The 24772-nt window shown below is 53.1% G+C and overlaps 1 protein-coding gene across 2 annotated transcripts in view; it reads right to left on the bottom strand.

Moving 5' to 3' along the window:
* Positions 1-24772, bottom strand: part of NRXN3 (neurexin 3) — a 124249-nt gene that overhangs the window by 35488 nt on the left and 63989 nt on the right. For both annotated transcript variants that reach the window (XM_073638145.1, XM_073638146.1), the window contains exons 4-6: positions 21892-21969; positions 20392-20472; positions 18925-19232 (exon numbers count right to left, since the gene is read on the bottom strand). In XM_073638145.1, coding sequence (XP_073494246.1) covers positions 18925-19232; positions 20392-20472; positions 21892-21969 — 467 coding nt within the window. The remainder of the gene's footprint in view (positions 1-18924; positions 19233-20391; positions 20473-21891; positions 21970-24772) is intronic.

Below are 24772 nucleotides of genomic sequence, written 5' to 3'. Positions count from 1 at the left end.
CGGTCACCAGATACTGATGATGGAGGCGACGGGCGGTCACCCGATACTGATGATGGAGGTGACGGGCGGTCACCCGATACTGATGATGGAGGCGATGAGCGGTCACCAGATACTGATGATGGAGGCGACGGGCGGTCACCAGATACTGATGATGGAGGTGACGGGTGGTCACCAGATTCTGATGGGATTTACGTTTTGCTTTTCTTCAGTTACTTTGCATTTTGTTCATTGATAATAGACCATTAACCCTTCTGTGTATGAAGTTTTTGCAGTATGCAGCATTTCTTCCACTTCTGTATAAAACTTCTGTAGAGTACTCTAATAAAGTATATACAAACTATATCTAACTCCCATATACATACACCCCTGTTCATGCAATGATTTAATGTGCACATTGTAGATTCAGACTGAGGGCACCAAAACCACGAAAAACAAGGAGTAAAGAAAGATGTGAAGCAAACTAGAATGTGTTTTATACCTTGAAGTACCCCCAATTTACTAGAATAACAGCTTTACACCCCTCATGACAATCTCTCCAATTTCCCAGAGGCGCAGAGCACTTGGCTGGTTTCAGTTCAGTCACCGTCCATCTCATCTACAACCATGTCAGTTGGCTTGAGGTCAGCGATTGGGGGGCCATGTGGATGCAGCCCCCATTCATCTCCTTCTTGGTCTCATCACTCAGCAGTGCTTTGGCCACATCATCTGTGGCAGCCAAACTGGAGCCTAGCGGACCACGTCCTACTTGAGGGCATCCCCAGCGCCTCTTGATTAGCTGGCCCGGCGTTATCTACATGTGATTTCGCCTCAGGGGGGTTAAGCAAAAGAAGAGCAGAATATGTAGTCCGGTAGGAGGTTGACCACTGGGCCCCCGTCTGGCAGCCACATATCACAGACGTGGCCGCTGGACTGGGTGCTGCAAATTGATCTACACCATCAGTACCCGGCACCGCATGGAACCATCAATCCTGCCTCTGCAAATCACAAACCATCTCTTGACGAGGCGACCTGCTGATTGTACGCCATACTAGGCGGTGACCTGATGAAGCTGCGGAGGGGGGCAACGCCGTCATCAGAGTAACAGGGGGGACTCTGAGGAACGTAAGGTTTAACGAACGCATTCTGGCTTCTGTTTCTTTACTGCTTTTTCCATATGTGCACATTCGTGACTTTGCCGCCTTCAGTCTGAATCTACAATGTGCACATTCCATTAAGAACAAGGAAAACCACTGCACAAACAGGTGTATGCAAACGCTGACCGGTACATATCTTCTAGCCACTCTCGGTAGAATGCTCAGGATTATTTCCAAGGTGTCTCTTGTGCTGCAGCCAGTCATTACCATAGAAATCGCCAGCATCCTGCATGGTGCTCGGTGATCCCACAGCGCATTCGTTCTCGTCACACTTCCCTTCAGCTGTCCTCCAGGACCACAATGGGAGATCCTTCATATAATAACACTAATCCACAGCACCTCAACCTCCTCCCGCACCGCTCAGCGGCATCCATCACTGGTGAGCGGGCAGGAGACGAGAGCGGACACTGTGTCCTAAACACGGGCTAAGAACACACAACTGATAACGTGTCATCCCCAGTATTTATGCAGCGGTGATCTAGAAGAACCGAGGCTCTGCAGATTATCAGCTCTGCCGGAGCCATGAAAGTCACCTCTGCAGAAGACCCGATTCCTTCCAGCAGCCGGGACACGATGTGCAGCCACACGTCACAATGCACACCAGCAGTTTATAGTAGAGAAGGCTGGGTGGTTAATCTTCCCTCCGGAGTCGACCACTCCGGGGTCCCTGATGCGAGTGGAGCACAGCCGCTTCTGTGGATCGGAGGGCGGCAGAGGCGCAGCATCTAGCCATCCGGACAGCTCCAGCTACGTAATGGCGACCCCCAGGAGCGAACTCCAGCCTCTACTCAGGTAATCAGGGTCTGCCCGCAGACACCAGACTAAAGCAAATCTAGGCAGAAAATAGCCTGAACTTCTGGGCGAGAATATGCACTAAAACCTCACGGCTATGTGTGTGCGTCTTCTAGTCTGGAGGCAGCATCATACCATCAAGAAGAACGCCGACACCATGTCCTTCCTGATCACTGAACAGCGGCGGTCTCCTCCTGCCCGACACTGATCCATCGGATCTGTGCAGGGCAGGAGATGAAGCTGCAAGGACCTGCACGTCCAACGAACTGAAGGACCTTTCAGGTCATGTATGTATAGATGTGTAGCAGTGCCGAGCGTGCAGAAGAGCTGTGTACGTGTGTGCGTGGACTGAACGAGCGTGCGGTATAAGGAGCAGCCATTAGTGATCCTGACCTCCACGTCTTTCCACCAGTAAGACTCGGTTTTTCCCCTTCCTGAAGTCTATACCGGGGTTATGTCTCGTGGTCCGCGCTGTCTATCACTCATCACAATGGTGGGAGATAGAAATTGTAGGACGCCCCAATCATGAGCAGAGACAATGAACATGCGGCAGAAAAACCCGACAACCCGACCTGCGCTTCATCTAACAACATCTCCTCATCCTGGAGACAACAGGGGGGTGTCAGGAAGAATCAGTCAGCGACCCGCAAACCTGCTGAAAGTGTTCTTTATCTGCACAGAAATGTGTAACGTGCCAATAAAAAGCCAACGCTAAGAAGCAATTTAATCGCTCTTGACCTGTGTAGAGGGGCCACGGCGGGGCTGCTGATTATGCTGCTGTTTGTGGATCTTTCCGGAGACAAGCCTTGTAATTAAGATGTTATTTCTGAAGAGAGATTTTCATGCTCCGCTCCAGTCGCTGGTGCTTAGTGTCACCTTGTGAAGTCACATTGCGTTTATTGTGCACAATCTGAACAGACGGCTCCTAATGCTGCAACATGAAGGGGGGAACATGGGGTCGGGAGGAAATAATCAGGTAAAAGCATTGCAGATACAGACACCTGAACACCGCGCCATTACTGCCCACCGTGATAACACAGCCCCCGCAATGCTCCTAGTATAAAGCCCAGATGTCCAGCAGTGCAAACCCCAACATCTGGCCTAAAACTGCTCTTGTAAGAACCAATCTCGGTGCAGCATTAGTGTTTCTACAGCTGTTACAAAAATGGAAGCAGATGTAGAACTGGCTGCTGTAGACATCAAGGCAAGGTCTTCTCAGAACTATACCATCTGCATGGTGTACAGCAGGTCTGCGGGCACTGGAGGCCACATCCAGCCCCTGACTGCCCCTGTCCGCTCCAAGCCAAATAACGGGACGGAAACAGCAGCACCCCACACCATGCAGCCAGCCCCCTCCCCTGGTGTACGGACTTCTCCAGGAGGCATATATTGTGGAGTAACAGCAGGGTCTCAGCACAGAAAGCACAATGTCCTGAGATCGTGCCTACCGTAAGGGGCCTCAGTATACGCCACAGAGCAAAGCAGGGGAATGGGGCGAAGTAAGAATTTTTTATATTGTCAGTCAATACTTGTGGGGCATCATACTATGTGTGAGGGGAGCTGTGGGGGCCATCATACAATGTGTGAGGGGAGCTGTGGGGGCCATCATACTATCTGGAGGGAGCTGTGGGGGCCATCATATTATGTGTGGGAGAGCTGTGAGGGCCATCATACTATGTGTGGGAGAGCTGTCAGGGCCATCATACTATGTGTGGGGGAGCTGTGAGGGCCATCATACTATGTGTACGGGGAGCTGTGAGGGCCATCATACTATGAGTGGGAGAGCTGTGAGGGCCATCATACTATGAGTGGGGGAGCTGTGAGGGCCATCATACTATGAGTGGGGTAGCTGTGAGGGCCATCATACTATGCGTGGGGGAGCTGTGAGGGCCATCATACTATGCGTGGGGGAGCTGTGAGGGCCATCATACTATGTGTGGGGGAGCTGTGAGGGCCATCATACTATGTGTGGGGGAGCTGTGAGGGCCATCATACTATGAGTGGGGTAGCTGTGAGGGCCATCATACTATGTGTGGGGGAGCTGTGAGGGCCATCATACTATGTGTGGGGGAGCTGTGAGGGCTATCATACTATGAGTGGGGTAGCTGTGAGGGCCATCATACTATGTGTGGGGGAGCTGTGGGGGCCATCATACTATGTGTGGGGGAGCTGTGAGGGCCATCATACTATGAGTGGGGTAGCTGTGAGGGCCATCATACTATGTGTGGGGGAGCTGTGGGGGCCATCATACTATGTGTGTGAAGGAGCTGTGTAGATCATCATATTATGTGCGGGGGAGCTGTGAGGGCCATCATACTATGCGTGGGGGAGCTGTGAGGGCCATCATACTATGTGTGGGGGAGCTGTGAGGGCCATAATACTATGTGGAGGGAGCTGTGAGGGCCATCATACTATGCGTGGGGTAGCTGTGAGGGCCATCATACTATGAGTGGGGGAGCTGTGAGGGCCATCATACTATGAGTGGGGGAGCTGTGAGGGCCATCATACTATGTGTGGGGGAGCTGTGGGGGCCATCATACTATGTGTGGGGGAGCTGTGGGGGCCATCATACTATGTGTGTGAAGGAGCTGTGTAGATCATCATATTATGTGCGGGGGAGCTGTGAGGGCCATAATACTATGTGGAGGGAGATGTGAGAGGGCCATCATACTATGCGTGGGGTAGCTGTGAGGGCCATCATACTATGTGTGGGAGAGCTGTGAGGGCCATCATACTATGAGTGGGGGAGCTGTGAGGGCCATCATACTATGCGTGGGGGAGCTGTGAGGGCCATCATACTATGAGTGGGGTAGCTGTGAGGGCCATCATACTATGCGTGGGGTAGCTGTGAGGGCCATCATACTATGAGTGGGGGAGCTGTGAGGGCCATCATACTATGCGTGGGGGAGCTGTGAGGGCCATCATACTATGAGTGGGGGAGCTGTGAGGGCCATCATACTATGAGTGGGGGAGCTGTGAGGGCCATCATACTATGTGTGGGAGAGCTGTGAGGGCCATCATACTATGTGTGGGAGAGCTGTGAGGGCCATCATACTATGCGTGGGAGAGCTGTGAGGGCCATCATACTATGAGTGGGGGAGCTGTGAGGGCCATCATACTATGAGTGGGGCAGCTGTGAGGGCCATCATACTATGTGGACGGGGAGCTGTGAGGGCCATCATACTATGCGTGGGGGAGCTGTGAGGGCCATCATACTATGCGTGGGGGAGCTGTGAGGGCCATCATACTATGCGTGGGGGAGCTGTGAGGGCCATCATACTATGTGTGGGGGAGCTGTGAGGGCCATCATACTATGAGTGGGGTAGCTGTGAGGGCCATCATACTATGTGTGGGGGAGCTGTGAGGGCCATCATACTATGTGTGGGGGAGCTGTGAGGGCTATCATACTATGAGTGGGGTAGCTGTGAGGGCCATCATACTATGTGTGGGGGAGCTGTGGGGGCCATCATACTATGTGTGGGGGAGCTGTGAGGGCCATCATACTATGAGTGGGGTAGCTGTGAGGGCCATCATACTATGTGTGGGGGAGCTGTGGGGGCCATCATACTATGTGTGTGAAGGAGCTGTGTAGATCATCATATTATGTGCGGGGGAGCTGTGAGGGCCATAATACTATGTGGAGGGAGCTGTGAGGGCCATCATACTATGCGTGGGGTAGCTGTGAGGGCCATCATACTATGAGTGGGGGAGCTGTGAGGGCCATCATACTATGAGTGGGGTAGCTGTGAGGGCCATCATACTATGTGTGGGGGAGCTGTGGGGGCCATCATACTATGTGTGTGAAGGAGCTGTGTAGATCATCATATTATGTGCGGGGGAGCTGTGAGGGCCATAATACTATGTGGAGGGAGATGTGAGAGGGCCATCATACTATGCGTGGGGTAGCTGTGAGGGCCATCATACTATGTGTGGGAGAGCTGTGAGGGCCATCATACTATGAGTGGGGGAGCTGTGAGGGCCATCATACTATGCGTGGGGGAGCTGTGAGGGCCATCATACTATGAGTGGGGTAGCTGTGAGGGCCATCATACTATGCGTGGGGTAGCTGTGAGGGCCATCATACTATGAGTGGGGGAGCTGTGAGGGCCATCATACTATGCGTGGGGGAGCTGTGAGGGCCATCATACTATGAGTGGGGGAGCTGTGAGGGCCATCATACTATGAGTGGGGTAGCTGTGAGGGCCATCATACTATGTGTGGGGGAGCTGTGGGGGCCATCATACTATGTGTGTGGGGGAGCTGTGTAGATCATCATATTATGCGCAGGGGAGCTGTGAGGGCCATAATACTATGTGGAGGGAGCTGTGAGGGCCATCATACTATGCGTGGGATAGCTGTGAGGGCCATCATACTATGTGTGGGGGAGCTGTGAGGGCCATCATACTATGAGTGGGGGAGCTGTGAGGGCCATCATACTATGCGTGGGGGAGCTGTGAGGGCCATCATACTATGAGTGGGGGAGCTGTGAGGGCCATCATACTATGTGTGAGGGGAGCTGTGGGGGCCATCATACTATGTGTGAGGGGAGCTGTGGGGGCCATCATACTATGTGTGAGGGGAGCTGTGGGGGTCATCATACTATGTGTGAGGGGAGCTGTGGGGGCCATCATACTATGTGTGGGGGAGCTGTGAGGGCCATCATACAATGTGTGGGGGTGCTGTGAGGGCCATCATACTATGTGTGGGGGCCATCATACTATGTGTGAGGGGAGCTGTGGGGGCCATCATACTATGTGTGGGGGAGCTGTGAGGGCCATCATACAATGTGTGGGGGAGCTGTGAGGGCCATCATACAATGTGTGGGGGAGCTGTGGGGGCCATCATACTATGTGTGAGGGGAGCTGTGAGGGCCATCATACAATGTGTGAGGGGAGCTGTGGGGGCCATCATACTATGTGTGAGGGGAGCTGTGAGGGCCATCATACTATGTGTGAGGGGAGCTGTGGGGGCCATCATACAATGTGTGGGGGAGCTGTGAGGGCCATCATACAATGTGTGAGGGGAGCTGTGGGGGCCATCATACAATGTGTGAGGGGAGCTGTGGGGGCCATCATACTATGTGTGAGGGGAGCTGTGAGGGCCATCATACTATGTGTGAGGGGAGCTGTGGGGGCCATCATACTATGTGTGAGGGGAGCTGTGAGGGCCATCATACAATGTGTGGGGGAGCTGTGAGGGCCATCATACAATGTGTGGGGGAGCTGTGAGGGCCATCATACAATGTGTGGGGGAGCTGTGAGGGCCATCATACAATGTGTGAGGGGAGCTGTGGGGGCCATCATACTATGTGTGAGGGGAGCTGTGGGGGCCATCATACTATGTGTGAGAGGAGCTGTGGGGGCCATCATACTATGGGTGAGGGGAGCTGTGGGGGCCATCATACTATGTGTGAGGGGAGCTGTGGGGGCCATCATACTATGTGTGAGGGGAGCTGTGAGGGCCATCATACTATGTGTGAGGGGAGCTGTGGGGGCCACCATAATATGTGTGAGGGGAGCTGTGGGGGCCATCATACTATGTGTGAGGGGAGCTGTGAGGGCCATCATACTATGCGTGGGGGAACTGTGGGGGCCATCATACTATGTGTGAGGGGAGCTGTGGGGGGCCATCATACTACGTGTGAGGGGAGCTGTGGGGGCCATCATACTATGTGTGAGGGGAGCTGTGGGGGTCATCATACTATGTGTGAGGGGAGCTGTGGGGGCCACCATACTATGTGTGAGGGGAGCTGTGGGGGCCATCATACTATGTGTGAGGGGAGCTGTGGGGGCCATCATACTATGTGTGAGGGGAGTTGTGGGGGTCATCATACTATGTGTGAGGGGAGCTGAGGGGGCCATCATACTATGTGCGAGGGGAGCTGTGGGGGCCATCATACTATGTGCGAGGGGAGCTGTGGGGGCCATCATACTATGTGTGAGGGGAGCTGTGGGGGCCATCATACTATGTGTGGGGAAGCTGTGAGGGCCATCATACTATGTGTGAGGGGAGCTGTGGGGGCCATCATACTATGTGTGTGGAGGAGCTGTGTAGATCATCATATTATGTGCGGGGGCCATCATACTATGCGTGGGGGAGCTGTGAGGGCCATAATACTATGCGGAGGGAGCTGTGAGGGCCATCATACTATGCGTAGGGTAGCTGTGAGGGCCATCATACTATGCGTGGGGTAGTTGTGGGCCATCATACTATGCGTGGGGGAGCTGTGAGGGCCATCATACTATGCGTGGGGGAGCTGTGAGGGCCATCATACTATGCATGAGGGAGCTGTGAGGGCCATCATACTATGCGTGGGGGAGCTGTGAGGGCCATCATACTATGCGTGGGGGAGCTGTGAGGGCCATCATACTATGCGTACGGGAGCTGTGAGGGCCATCATACTATGCATACGGGAGCTGTGAGGGCCATCATACTATGCGTGGGGGAGCTGTGAGGGCCATCATACTATGCGTGGGGGAGCTGTGAGGGCTATGATACTATGTGTGTGGAGGAGCTGTGTAGATCATCATACTATGTGCGGGGGTCATCATACTATGCGTGGGGTAGATGTGAGGGCCATCATACTATGTGGAGGGAGCTGTGAGGGCCAACATACTATGCGTGGGGTAGCTGTGAGGGCCATTGTACTATGCCTGGGGGAGCTGTGAGGGCCATCATACTATGAGTGGGGGAGCTGTGAGGGCCATCATACTACGCGTGGGGGAGCTGTGAGAGCCATCATACTATGCGTGGGGGAGCTGTGAGGGCCATCATACTATGCGTGGGGGAGCTGTGAGGGCCATCATACTACGCGTGGGGGAGCTGTGAGGGCCATCATACTATGCGTGGGGGAGCTGTGAGGGCCATCATACTATGCGTGGGGGAGCTGTGAGGGCCATCATACTATGCGTGGGGGAGCTGTGGTGAGGGCCATCATACTATGTGTGGGGGAGCACCATACTATGTGTGGGGGAGCACCATACTATGTGTGGGGGAGCTGTGGTGAGGGCCATCATACTATGTGTGGGGGAGCACCATACTATGTGTGGGGGAGATGTGGTGAGGGAATCATGGGGCTCTTAATGAAGATAGATCTATACTAATTATATATTCTTAAGGCTGAGTCATAAACGTTATAAAAGGCAGTTAAAGGGGCTCAGTGTCCAGGTTTTTTCTCCCCCATCCGAGCAGCATGATGTCGAAGCAGAGCCCCTGATTCCAGTGAGGTTTCACTTACTGGGCTGCTTCCTGCAGATTTACCAGTTCTCTGATTGCTGCGCTCTGTATAACCCCACCCACACCTCTGATTGGCAGCTGTGTACACTGTGCATAGGCAGAAAGCTGCCAATCAGTGCTGGGGGCGGGGTTACACAGACCTCATTGTGCTCAATACTAAGAGAGAAAAATTAATATAAAATAATCATAATATTGAGTAAAATAAAGTTCCACATGTTGGTTTAGCTGAAACCAGAATCTCAGCCCCCGGTGGGGCGCCATGTCCTCCCCACTACCTAGAAGCCTTCACCATCTGAGCAGAGGCAGCGGTGGACAATTTTGTGGAAATAGACTCCAGTTCAAAACCCTAACCATGGCATACAAAGCCATCCACAACCTGTCTCCCCCATATATCTGTGACCTAGTCTCCCGGTACATACCCGCACGCAGCCTCCGATCCTCACAAGATCTCCTGCTCTACTCCCCTCTTCCCACAATCGCATACAAGATTTCTCCCGGCACCCCCTTAGGCCACAGCCCCAGTATTTGGTCAGTATTCGCTCAGTATTTTTTCATCAGGAGTGGGAGCCAAAACCAGGTGAGGAACAATCAGAGAAAAGGTAGAATAGAAACAAGTCACCAATTCTGCATTTATGCACAGCAGGAAAATAAGATTTATCCAGTGATGATATTGTTAATAAAAATTCATTTCTCTTTAATGAGTAAAATTTAAAAGATAATCCAGTGGATACAGTCAAAAGCAAGTACCATGCACCCTCCATGGCACTCCAGATCGACGCGTTTCGACTCGTTAGGTCTTAGTCATGATCTCATGACTAATACCTAACCGAATACTGACCAAACACTGATAATGGGGCTGTGGCCTTACTCTTACTCTACCCCAACATATCAGACTCTCGCCTACTGTGAAAACCTTCAAAAGGAACCTGAAGACCCACCTCTTCCGACAAGCCTACAACCTGCAGTAACCACCGCTCCACCACATTGCTGCATGACCTCCTCTACCCTCACCTACTGTATCCTCACCCATCCCCTGTAGACTGTGAGCCCTCGCGAGCAGGGTCCTCTCTCCACCATACTGCTGCACGACCTGCTCTACCCCACCTACTGTATCCTCACCCATCCCTTGTAGACTGTGAGCCCTCGCGGGCAGGGTCCTCTCTCCACCATACCGCTGCATGACCAGCTCTACCCCACCTACTGTATCCTCACCCATCCCTTGTAGACTGTGAGCCCTCGCGGGCAGGGTCCTCTCTCCACCATACCGCTGCATGACCAGCTCTACCCTCACCTACTGTATCCTCACCCATCCCCTGTAGACTGTGAGCCCTCGCGGGCGGGGTCCTCTCTCCACCATACCGCTGCACGACCAGCTCTACCCTCACCTACTGTATCCTCACCCATCCCCTGTAGATTGTGAGCCCTCGTGGGCAGGGTCCTCTCTCCACCATACCGCTGCATGACCAGCTGTACCCTCACCTACTGTATCCTCACGAATCCCTTGTAGACTGTGAGCCCTCGCGGGCAGGGTCCTCGCTCCACCATACCGCTGCACGACCAGCTGTACCCTCACCTACTGTATCCTCACCCATCCCTTGTAGACTGTGAGCCCTCGCGGGCAGGGTCCTCTCTCCACCATGCCGCTGCACGACCAGCTGTACCCTCACCTACTGTATCCTCACCCATCCCTTGTAGACTGTGAGCCCTCGCGGGCAGGGTCCTCGCTCCACCATACCGCTGCATGACCAGCTGTACCCTCACCTACTGTATCCTCACGAATCTCTTGTAGACTGTGAGCCCTCGCGGGCAGGGTCCTCGCTCCACCATACCGCTGCACGACCAGCTGTACCCTCACCTACTGTATCCTCACCCATCCCCTGTAGACTGTGAGCCCTCGCGGGCAAGATCCTCGCTCCACCATACCGCTGCACGACCAGCTGTACCCTCACCTACTGTATCCTCACCCATCCCTTGTAGACTGTGAGCCCTCGCGGGCAAGGTCCTCGCTCCACCATACTGCTGCACGACCAGCTCTACCCTCACCTACTGTATCCTCACCCATCCCTTGTAGACTGTGAGCCCTCGCGGGCAGGGTCCTCTCTCCACCATACCGCTGCATGACCAGCTCTACCCTCACCTACTGTATCCTCACCCATCCCCTGTAGACTGTGAGCCCTCGCGGGCGGGGTCCTCTCTCCACCATACCGCTGCACGACCAGCTCTACCCTCACCTACTGTATCCTCACCCATCCCCTGTAGATTGTGAGCCCTCGTGGGCAGGGTCCTCTCTCCACCATACCGCTGCATGACCAGCTGTACCCTCACCTACTGTATCCTCACGAATCCCTTGTAGACTGTGAGCCCTCGCGGGCAGGGTCCTCGCTCCACCATACCGCTGCACGACCAGCTGTACCCTCACCTACTGTATCCTCACCCATCCCTTGTAGACTGTGAGCCCTCGCGGGCAGGGTCCTCTCTCCACCATGCCGCTGCACGACCAGCTGTACCCTCACCTACTGTATCCTCACCCATCCCTTGTAGACTGTGAGCCCTCGCGGGCAGGGTCCTCGCTCCACCATACCGCTGCATGACCAGCTGTACCCTCACCTACTGTATCCTCACGAATCTCTTGTAGACTGTGAGCCCTCGCGGGCAGGGTCCTCGCTCCACCATACCGCTGCACGACCAGCTGTACCCTCACCTACTGTATCCTCACCCATCCCCTGTAGACTGTGAGCCCTCGCGGGCAAGATCCTCGCTCCACCATACCGCTGCACGACCAGCTGTACCCTCACCTACTGTATCCTCACCCATCCCTTGTAGACTGTGAGCCCTCGCGGGCAAGGTCCTCGCTCCACCATACTGCTGCACGACCAGCTCTACCCTCACCTACTGTATCCTCACCCATCCCTTGTAGACTGTGAGCCCTCGCGGGCAGGGTCCTCGCTCCACCATACCGCTGCATGACCAGCTCTACCCTCACCTACTGTATCCTCACCCATCCCTTGTAGACTGTGAGCCCTCGCGGGCAGGGTCCTCTCTCCACCATACCGCTGCACGACAAGCTCTACCCTCACCTACTGTATCCTCACCCATCCCTTGTAGACTGTGAGCCCTCGCGGGCAGGGTCCTCTCTCCACCATACTGCTCCACGACCAGCTGTACCCTCACCTACTGTATCCTCACCCATCCCTTGTAGACTGTGAGCCCTCGCGGGCAGGGTCCTCGCTCCACCATACCGCTGCACGACCAGCTCTACCCTCACCTACTGTATCCTCACCCATCCCTTGTAGACTGTGAGCCCTCGCGGGCAAGATCCTCGCTCCACCATACAGCTGCACGACCAGCTCTACCCTCACCTACTGTATCCTCACCCATCCCTTGTAGACTGTGAGCCCTCGCGGGCAGGGTCTTCTCTCCTACTGTACCCGTCGGTCACTTCTATTGAAATAGTTTTTATTATGTACACCCCTACCCTATCACATGTAAAGCGGCATGGAATAAATGGCGCTAATAATAAATAATAAAATTGATTCAGTGAACGTTGCATCTTATTCTTGACATCCCAGATGTTCAGATGTATATGGTCCAGTGAACGGTCCCTGTATGACTGCGAATGCAGAGAATCGCCAAAGGACCGCCCACTGGACTCACACAAACGCCAGGGATCTCAAGGAACGCAACAGGTTATACTGAATCCTCCACCACAAACCTGGACATCTTCTGCCGGGCATCTCCTTCACCACCGATAGGCAGCATGTACAGATCATGGAAGACGACGACTCCAAGAGCCTCTGAAGCCAGAGACAACAACCATCACTGGCATCTATTCTATCATGTGCAGCTCCATGAACCCAAGAAGACATCACCACTGGGCCCCAGAATTGTGTGAATGCATCACTGCTCATGGGCACCCGACCCTGGGGCAACGCCTGCAAGCACTTTATAGTCTGTGCAACTATAGCGCTCTGCCCTGTAGTGTACAGACAAATATCCCTCCACAGCATAGAGCTCCACCACGACCTAATATCCCTCCACAGCACAGCACTCCACCACGACCTAATATCCCTCCACAGCACAGCGCTCCACCACGACCTAATATCCCTCCACAGCACAGCACTCCACCACGACCTAATATCCCTCCACAGCACAGCGCTCTACCACGACCTAATATCCCTCCACAGCACAGCACTCCACCACGACCTAATATCCCTCCACAGCACAGCGCTCCACCACGACCTAATATCCCTCCACAGCACAGCGCTCTACCACGACCTAATATCCCTCCACAGCACAGCGCTCTACCACGACCTAATATCCCTCCACAGCACAGAGCTCTACCACGACCTAATATCCCTCCACAGCACAACACTCTACCACGACCTGATATCCCTCCACAGCACAGCGCTCTACCACGACCTAATATCCCTCCACAGCACAACACTCTACCACGACCTAATATCCCTCCACAGCACAGCGCTCTACCACGACCTAATATCCCTCCACAGCACAACACTCTACCACGACCTAATATCCCTCCACAGCACAGCGCTCTACCACGACCTAATATCCCTCCACAGCACAACACTCTACCACGACCTAATATCCCTCCACAGCACAACACTCTACCACGACCTAATATCCCTCCAGAGCACAACACTCCACCACGACCTAATATCCCTCCACAGCACAGCACTCTACCACGACCTAATATCCCTCCACAGCACAGCGCTCTACCACGACCTAATATCCCTCCACAGCACAACACTCTACCACGACCTAATATCCCTCCACAGCACAACACTCCACCACGACCTAATATCCCTCCACAGCACAGCGCTCTACCACGACCTAATATCCCTCCACAGCACAACACTCTACCACGACCTAATATCCCTCCACAGCAAAACACTCCACCACGACCTAATATCCCTCCACAGCATAGAATTCAACCACGACCTAATATCCCTCCACTGCACAACACTCTACCACGACCTAATATCCCTCCACAGCACAACACTCTACCACGACCTAATATCCCTCCACAGCACAGCGCTCTACCACAACCTAATATCCCTCACAGCACAGCGCTCTACCACGACCTAATATCCCTCCACAGCACAACACTCTACCACGACCTAATATCCCTCCACAGCACAACACTCTACCACGACCTAATATCCCTCCACAGCACAGCGCTCTACCGCGACCTAATATCCCTCCACAGCACAGCGCTCTACCGCGACCTAATATCCCTCCACAGCACAGCGCTCTACCGCGACCTAATATCCCTCCACAGCACAGCGCTCTACCACGACCTAATATCCCTCCACAGCAAAACACTCCACCACGACCTAATATCCCTCCACAGCATAGAATTCAACCACGACCTAATATCCCTCCACAGCACAACACTCTACCACGACCTAATATCCCTCCACAGCACAACACTCTACCACGACCTAATATCCCTCCACAGCACAGCGCTCTACCACGACCTAATATCCCTCCACAGCACAGCGCTCTACCACGACCTAATATCCCTCCACAGCACAACACTCTACCACGACCTAATATCCCTCCACAGCACAACACTCTACCACGACCTAATATCCCTCCACAGCACAGCGCTCTACCGCGACCTAATATCCCTCCACAGCACAGCACTCTACCACGACCTAATATCCCTCCACAGCACAGCGCTCTACCACGACCTAATATCCCTCCACAGCACAACACTCTACCACGACCTAATATCCCTCCACAGCACAACACTCTACCACGACCTAATATCCCTCCACAGCACAGCGCTCTACCGCGACCTAATATCCCTCCACAGCACAGCGCTCTACCACGACCTAATATCCCTCCACAGCACAGCACTCAAGCACGACCTAATATCCCTCCACAGCACAACACTCTACCACGACCTAATATCCCTCCACAGCACAACACTCTACCACGACCTAATATCCCTCCACAGCACAACACTCTACCACGACCTAATATCACTCCACAGCACAGCGCTCTACCACAACCTAATATCCCTCACAGCACAGCGCTCTACCGCGACCTAATATCCCTCCACAGCACAACACTCTACCACGACCTAATATCCCTCCACAGCACAACACTCTACCACGACCTAATATCCCTCCACAGCATAGCGCTCTACCGCGACCCAATATCCCTCCACAGCACAACACTCTACCACGACCTAATATCCCTCCACAGCACAGCGCTCTACCACGACCTAATATCCCTCCACAGCACAGCGCTCTACCACGACCTAATATCCCTCCACAGCACAACACTCTACCACGACCTAATATCCCTCCACAGCACAGCGCTCTACCACGACCTAATATCCCTCCACAGCACAACACTCTACCACGACCTAATATCCCTCCACAGCATAGCGCTCTACCACGACCCAATATCCCTCCACAGCAGAGCAATCCACCATGACCTAATATCCCTCCACAGCACAACACTACCACGACCTAATATCCCTTCACAGCACAACACTCTACCACAACCTAATATCCCTCCACAGCACAACACTCTACCACGATCCAATATCCCTCCACAGCACAACACTCTACCACGACCTAATATCCTTCCACAGCACAAGACCCTACCACGACCTAATATCCCTCCACAGCATAGCGCTCTACCGCGACCCAATATCCCTCCACAGCACAGCACTCTACCACGACCTAATATCCCTCCACAGCACAGCGCTCTACCACGACCTAATATCCCTCCACAGCACAGCGCTCTACCACGACCTAATATCCCTCCACAGCACAACACTCTACAACGACCTAATATCCCTCCACAGCACAGCACTAAGCACGACCTAATATCCCTCCACAGCACAACACTCTACCACGACCTAATATCCCTCCACAGCATAGCGCTCTACCGCGACCCAATATCCCTCCACAGCAGAGCACTCCACCATGACCTAATATCCTTCCACAGCACAGCGCTCTACCACGACCTAATATCCCTTTGCAGCACAGCGGTCTATCACAACCTAATATCCCTCCACAGCACAGCACTCAAGCACGACCTAATATCCCTCCACAGCACAACACTCTACCACGACCTAATATCCCTCCACAGCATAGCGCTCTACCACGACCTAATATCCGTCCACAGCACAACACTCTACCACGACCTAATATCCCTCCACAGCACAGCGCTCTATCATGACCTAATATCGCTCCACAGCACAGCGCTCTACCACGACCTAATATCCGTCCACAGCACAACACTCTACCACGACCTAATATCCCTCCACAGCACAGCGCTCTACCACGACCTAATATCCCTCCACAGCACAACACTCTACCACGACCTAATATCCCTCCACAGCACAGCGCTCTACCACGACCTAATATCCCTCCACAGCACAGTGCTCTACCACGACCTAATATCCCTCCACAGCACAACACTCTACCACGACCTAATATCCCTCCACAGCACAGCACTCAAGCACAACCTAATATCCCTCCACAGCATAGAATTCAACCACGACCTAATATCCCTCCACTGCACAGCGCTCTACCACAACCTAATATCCCTCACAGCACAGCGCTCTACCGCGACCTAATATCCGTCCACAGCACAGCGCTCTACCACAACCTAATATCCCCCATAGCACAGCGCTCTACCGCGACCTAATATCCCTCCACAGCACAACACTCTACCACGACCTAATATCCCTCCACAGCACAGCGCTCTATCACGACCTAATATCCCTCCACAGCACAACACTCTACAACGACCTAATATCCCTCCACAGCACAGCACTAAGCACGACCTAATATCCCTCCACAGCACAACACTCTACCACGACCTAATATCCCTCCACAGCATAGCGCTCTACCGCGACCCAATATCCCTCCACAGCAGAGCACTCCACCATGACCTAATATCCTTCCACAGCACAGCGCTCTACCACGACCTAATATCCCTTTGCAGCACAGCGGTCTATCACAACCTAATATCCCTCCACAGCACAGCACTCAAGCACGACCTAATATCCCTCCACAGCACAACACTCTACCACGACCTAATATCCCTCCACAGCATAGCGCTCTACCACGACCTAATATCCGTCCACAGCACAACACTCTACCACGACCTAATATCCCTCCACAGCACAGCGCTCTATCATGACCTAATATCCCTCCACAGCACAGCGCTCTACCACGACCTAATATCCGTCCACAGCACAACACTCTACCACGACCTAATATCCCTCCACAGCACAGCGCTCTACCACGACCTAATATCCCTCCACAGCACAACACTCTACCACGACCTAATATCCCTCCACAGCACAGCGCTCTACCACGACCTAATATCCCTCCACAGCACAGTGCTCTACCACGACCTAATATCCCTCCACAGCACAACACTCTACCACGACCTAATATCCCTCCACAGCACAGCACTCAAGCACAACCTAATATCCCTCCACAGCATAGAATTCAACCACGACCTAATATCCCTCCACTGCACAGCGCTCTACCACAACCTAATATCCCTCACAGCACAGCGCTCTACCGCGACCTAATATCCATCCACAGCACAGCGCTCTACCACAACCTAATATCCCCCATAGCACAGCGCTCTACCGCGACCTAATATCCCTCCACAGCACAGTGCTCTATCACAACCTAATATACCTCCAAAGCACAGCGCTCTATCACGACCTAATATCCCTCCGCAGCACAGCGCTCTACCATGACCTAATATCCCTCCGCAGCACAGCGCTCTACCACGACCTAATATCCCTCCACAGCACAGCGGTCTATCACGACCTAATATCCCTCCACTGCACAGCACTCCACCACGACCTAATATCCCTCCACAGCACAGCACTCCACCACGACCTAATATCCCTCCACAGCACAGCGCTCTACCAAGACCTAATATCCCTCCGCAGCACAGCGCTCTGCAACGACCTAATATTCCTCCGCAGCACAGCGCTCTGCAACAACCTAATATTCCCCCACAGCACAGATCTCTGCAACGACCTAATATCCCTCCACAGCACAGCGCTCTGCAACGACCTAATATCCCTCCACAGCACAGCGCTCTGCAACGACCTAATATCCCTCCACAGCACAGTGCTCTGCAACGACCTAATATCCCTCCACAGCACAGCGCTCTGCAACGACCTAATATCCCTCCACAGCACAGCGCTCTGCAACGACCTAATATCCCTCCATGGCAAAACACGTAGATCCCAGGATTAATTCACATGATTGACCGATCACACAATCCCTAGATACTTGTAGTCTGAGAGGAAATGTGCTGCCGAGCAGAATCCATTTGCATTGGGCTGCAGATACAACAAGGCTCCCTTCCCTCAGCAGCGGCACATGGACAATCTCTCGCGTTTCTATCGGAAAATCTGAGTGTTTTCGAGCAAAGTGTCATCAGGATTAGTGCAGACGAGAGTCTCGTGCAGGAGCCGCAGGGCCCGGACTGACTATGAGGCAGTAAGCTCAGGCCGCTGACCCGCAATCAGACCAGGCATTGTGGCCAGTATACAGACGGATATATACGCCCATCTGAGCTGACTAATCACACACCCCCGTACACCATCATAATAGAGGGGGGATATCCCGACATTTTGTTACAAGACCAGATTGGTCCTAATGGACGGAGTGACATCTGATTCCGCGGGAGAGAAAATCGACATCATCCACATGTACTGGGCTGTACGACAAGTGTAACGTACCAGAGATCCTGGAGAGGAGCGGTTCTTTCTCGTTGTCGTGGTGGCCAAGGTTGTGGTGGTCTCCATGATGGTTGTGGATAATTCAGGAGGCATAGAAGTGGTAGGCGTCGTGCCGAGGATGGATGGCATCTCCCCCACCAGCCTCACACTTCCACTGATGTTGATATGGGGGTTGTGTTCGGCCGCCATATTGAGAACTTTCAGGCCGTTATAGTAGATACCCGATAGCTGCCCCTGGAATGGCCGCCCCCTGTCCTTTCCACCGACGGCTATATGTGCTTGGGTATTGAAGATAGTCAGGGGTCGTCCTATAGAGACACAGAAATACATGTCACAATCTCAAAGCCACAGTAACACCAAAGAGATAGAACCTTCTCCATGATAACAGACAATGGACAATGATGGTGGAGCGTGGAGATCGGCCTCTGGTCACATCCATGACGAGCTGTTACCTGGAGTAGATAAAGGCACAGAGCCGCCCCTGGGCCCGACAGACGCCGGCGTCCTACACCGCGACGCAGGGGTCCTACCCGTCCCCCGACTGAGGCAGGTGTCCTACCCGTCCCGCGACTGACGCAGGGGTCCTACATGTTCCCCAACTGACGCAGTGGTCCTATACCGCGACGCAGGGGTCCTACACATCCCCCGACTGATGCAGGGGTCCTACACTTCCCCCGACTGAAGCAGGGGTCCTACACGTCCCCCGGATGACCCAGGGGTCCTACACCGCGACGCAGCGATCCTGCACGTCCCCGACTGGGGAAGGGGTCCTACACGTCCCCTCCACTTCTCTGGCAGTTTCTGCTCTGGTGTGGGACAAATAAAGCACATCACTCACAGAAGTATCTGGATACCTCACTGTCAGGACAGACATGGCTGCAGTCAGCTGAATTATCGAGCCAGTTAATCAAGCAATTGGCCTTAGTGCCCCGATTGTGTGCAGAGTCTGCAGCCACGTCCTCTGTCCCAGGGTCTATAGCGCTGATAAGAGGCGGGCAGGATTCATTAACAGATCTTACATCACACAGACACCAATCAATAGCTTCCATTGACCTCGTGTCCCGGCTCCTCCACACACCGACGCTTGCTTCTCGGCTTCCCCTTCCTGCCTACTGTTAATATTAAGTAATTTGACTGTTTGGAAAGAAATAGAAAAGAAAGGAAGCGGCAAAGTACAAGGCGATGAAATGACAGCAGGAAACGCCAGTGGCGCAGGCGGATCGTTCACACTGAGGCCGTACTGTGCACTCCCTGCTGGACGCACGGAAACCTACACTGCAGAAAACCAATCCTCAGAGGCGCATTCACACTGAGCACAACATGCTGCTTTCTAAGCGCATTGATCATCCATTGGTGGGACATCCCACAGATCTGCGTCTGCCGTGGTGCAGAGATCATAGCAGATACGTGGCCCCCTGGGGATTTCCAGGCGCTTTTCCCCCTAAGGACAGAGAATGTTATTGGTACCTTTTGCAACGCCAGTTCCCACTCTCTTGAACTCAGGATTCAGAAGTCTTGTGCCATCTTCCATTCCTGAGATACTGAGCCCTGAAAAACAGGGACCCCGGTGTGGATAATAAAAAAAAAAAAAAAAAAAGTCTGCTGGCAGTTTCCAGCGAAAACCTCAGCAGAATATGAAAAAATATCAGCCGTCCTCAGACCACGAGCAACGTCAGGAGCAACGCAGAGGATCGGTCAGCAAACGCTGCTGGAGATGCGATGGAGGTACGGCCGTCCTGTACACCAGACGTGGAGTGCTAGATCGTGATCTCCAGATACGGGAGTCGCCATGGCTGAGGGCAGTGGTGACGCCACGCACGGTGAGCCACGGACCGTCACACCATTAATCACAGTGTCACAGCTGGATTTTCAGACAGTCATGTCTTTTCTACAGATCAGGGTCAATTACAGACCAGGCGTGGAGATAATGGAGAAAATAGCGGCTTCAGACTAGAAAATAGAAAGGCCCCAGATACGGCCTTGCTGGAAGGGTGGCAGGGTCTGAGCCTCCACACGCCACATCCAATGCCAGCCATTAATACCCGTAAGTGGGAGGAGAACCACGACTCTTACACGTGGGATAGTGGGTGACATCAGGCAATGAGCTCCTCGGGGTGGAGAGCGGGTGGTGTGATGGAGACTGGGTAAGAACCGGCTTTAACGTCACGCGCTCAGGGTCACAATTCCCACTATCTTCCTATTATGGAATATTTTTCCAACATTTTATGACCTGGATTAAAGAATTAGCAGCAAACTGTGACTCTGAGGAAAAAGTAAAGTCAGAGCCAGGTCTCTCCTCTGCAAGCTCATGCAAACTGGGTTGGAAAGACAGGAAAAGAAGGCGTCAGACATCCCGGGTTACAGGTCACTGCCCCGATCGGACAAGTATAGGGACAGCTTTATGTCGAGTCCACCCTATAAATGGCTGCTCAGCTGACCCTGGTCCTGACCCTCACTGACATCTGGCTGCCCTGTCATTCAGCATTGTGGACCAACCCAGAGACAAAGGACAATGTGGGGCAAGATCACACAACGCCTCTTGCTACTGTCTTTTCAGAAACTGTTCCCTTACATTATTAGGAAGGAGCAGGTGAATGAATGATCCAGAGCTTGGAGATCGCATGCATCAACCACCCGAAAACAGCAGCAGATCAATGGAAATGGATGGCAGCAGAGACATGCAGGTGTCCAGGAGTCGATCCATCGCCATCAGCAAGGATCAGCTCTAACGGGAGATTCCGGCTGATCGGGTCTCCTCGAGATCTTCTCTTCTTCATTGCACCATACATGAGCGGCTCTCTACATTATACCCCATAGGCTGAGGATCATACCGCACAGCACCCCATGTATGAACACGGCCCCAGTAATGTATCCGAGCTGCGGAGCAGAGCGTGCCCGCCATTGCACATGGTCATGCAGCGCGGGGTCGTGCAGCGCGGGGTCGCAGGGTCACACCCATGGAGTTACCTTTGTCTTGCTGGCCGTCGTCTGGGTTCCGAGGCAATTTATAGGACAGCTTCGGCTTTTGGTGCAGCTCGGTATTGCCTTAAGGTTTAAAAGACAGTGTTAATAGGGGGGAGCATCGGCGACAAGTGGGTGTACAATGCGTGAAGAGCTTTGGCCTCAGACGTCACGCTCTTCACATCACAACTACACAGCGTTATCTCGACACCAGTCCATTCAGCGCCAGTTCTACCACGTGTGAACGGCCGCCGCCCCGGCACTGACATGTCCGCCCACACATTACAACTCTCATCTTACAATTAGGTTTCATCTGCTCCAGATGGAAATCCACAAAAGAAGCTAAAATCAAACAGCAAGATTATTCCCACCACAAATCAGTGACAGAAAGGAAGCGAAACCCTAAATCCCCAGATAAACTATACTCCACAAGCTGCCGAGTTCCCTGGCGGAGCCGATGTCCCTGCAGTCGCCTTCTCCAGACTAGAAGACGAGGACGATTTCTGTGCGCGGCGGAGGAGCTGGACCGCTGCGTCACTCCCACAGGACTCTACACGCTGATGCTGTGACGGATGGACGCAGCTCACTTACAAGACAAGCAGCTAAGAGCCCCGGGCGATTACAGCAGACGGCGCGCATCCCTGTAAAGTGTCTGCACGCTCATCTAATCGTCTGCGGCTCAAGAGAGTGCAGGCTGCGGCCTTATAGTGATAGTGGGGCTGCGGCCTTATAGTGATAGTGGGGCCGTGGCCTTATAGTGATAGTGGGGCCGTGGCCTTATAGTGATAGTGGGGCTGCGGCCTTATAGTGATAGTGGGGCCGTGGCCTTACAGTGATAGTGGGGCCGTGGCCTTATAGTGATAGTGGGGCCGTGGCCTTATAGTGATAGTGGGGCCGTGGCCTTATAGTGATAGTGGGGCCGTGGCCTTATAGTGATAGTGGGGCCGTGGCCTTATAGTGATAGTGGGGCCGTGGCCTTATAGTGATAGTGGGGCCGTGGCCTTATAGTGATAGTGGGGCCGTGGCCTTATAGTGATAGTGGGGCCGTGGCCTTATAGTGATAGTGGGGCTGCGGCCTTATAGTGATAGTGGGGCCGTGGCCTTATAGTGATAGTGGGGCCGTGGCCTTATAGTGATAGTGGGGCCGCGGCCTTATAGTGATAGTGGGGCCGTGGCCTTATACTGATAGTGGGGCCGTGGCCTTATACTGATAGTGGGGCCGTGGCCTTATACTGATAGTGGGGCCGTGGCCTTATACTGATAGTGGGGCTGTGGCCTTATAGTGATAGTGGGGCCGTGGCCTTATAGTGATAGTGGGGCCGTGGCCTTATAGTGATAGTGGGGCCGTGGCCTTATACTGATAGTGGGGCTGTGGCCTAATAGTGATAGTGGGGCCGTGGCCTTATACTGATAGTGGGGCCGTGGCCTTATAGTGATAATGGGGCTGTGGCCTTATAGTGATAATGGGGCTGTGGCCTTATAGTGATAGTGGGGCCGTGGCCTTATAGTGATAGTGGGGCCGTGGCCTTATAGTGATAGTGGGGCCGTGGCCTTATACTGATAGTGGGGCCGTGGCCTTATACTGATAGTGGGGCCGTGGCCTTATACTGATAGTGGGGCCGTGGCCTTATACTGATAGTGGGGCCGTGGCCTTATAGTGATAGTGGGGCCGTGGCCTTAGTCATCAGACTGTCACTCCCTGCAGCACAGTCTCGTGGAATCTTTGTAGTGTCCTCTGCATAGATAAATTGGTGTTACATAAGTTGATAAAAGCCCCCGGTATAAAGCTGTTATAGTGTCGGCCCCTGTATAAAGCTGTTATAGTGTCAGCTCCTGTATAAAGCTGTTATAGTGTCGGCCCCTGTATAAAGCTGTTATAGTGTCAGCTCCTGTATAAAGCTGTTATAGTGTCGGCCCCTTGTATAAAGCTGTTATAGTGTCGGCCCCTGTATAAAGCTGTTATAGTGTCGGCTCCTGTATAAAGCTGCTAAAGTGTCGGCCCCTGTATAAAGCTGTTATAGTGTCGGCCCCTGTATAAAGCTGCTAAAGTGTCGGCCCCTGTATAAAGCTGTTATAGTGTCGGCCCCTGTATAAAGCTGTTATAGTGTCGGCCCCTTGTATAAAGCTGTTATAGTGTCGGCCCCTGTATAAAGCTGTTATAGTGTCGGCTCCTGTATAAAGCTGTTATAGTGTCGGCCCTTGTATAAAGCTGTTATAGTGTCGGCTCCTGTATAAAGCTGTTATAGTGTCGGCCCTTGTATAAAGCTGTTATAGTGTCGGCCCCTGTATAAAGCTGTTATAGTGTCGGCCCCTGTATAAAGCTGCTAAAGTGTCGGCCCCTGTATAAAGCTGTTATAGTGTCGGCCCCTGTATAAAGCTGCTAAAGTGTCGGCCCCTGTATAAAGCTGTTATAGTGTCGGCCCCTGTATAAAGCTGTTATAGTGTCGGCCCCTTGTATAAAGCTGTTATAGTGTCGGCCCCTGTATAAAGCTGTTATAGTGTCGGCTCCTGTATAAAGCTGTTATAGTGTCGGCCCTTGTATAAAGCTGTTATAGTGTCGGCTCCTGTATAAAGCTGTTATAGTGTCGGCCCTTGTATAAAGCTGTTATAGTGTCGGCCCCTGTATAAAGCTGTTATAGTGTCGGCCCCTGTATAAAGCTGTTATAGTGTCGGCCCCTGTATAAAGCTGTTATAGTGTCGGCTCCTGTATAAAGCTGTTATAGTGTCGGCCCCTGTATAAAGCTGTTATAGTGTCGGCTCCTGTATAAAGCCGTTATAGTGTCGGCCCCTGTATAAAGCTGTTATAGTGTCGGCCCCTGTATAAAGCTATTATAGTGTCGGCTCCTGTATAAAGCTGTTATAGTGTCGGCCCCTGTATAAAGCTATT

This window comes from Phyllobates terribilis, unplaced genomic scaffold (genome assembly GCF_046119375.1).
Source record: "Phyllobates terribilis strain yellow unplaced genomic scaffold, ASM4611937v1 Scaffold_7__3_contigs__length_470593459, whole genome shotgun sequence".
Lineage (NCBI taxonomy): Eukaryota > Metazoa > Chordata > Amphibia > Anura > Dendrobatidae > Phyllobates > Phyllobates terribilis.
Note: the sequence above shows the minus strand (reverse complement) of the source record. Positions and strands in the feature narration are given on the sequence as shown.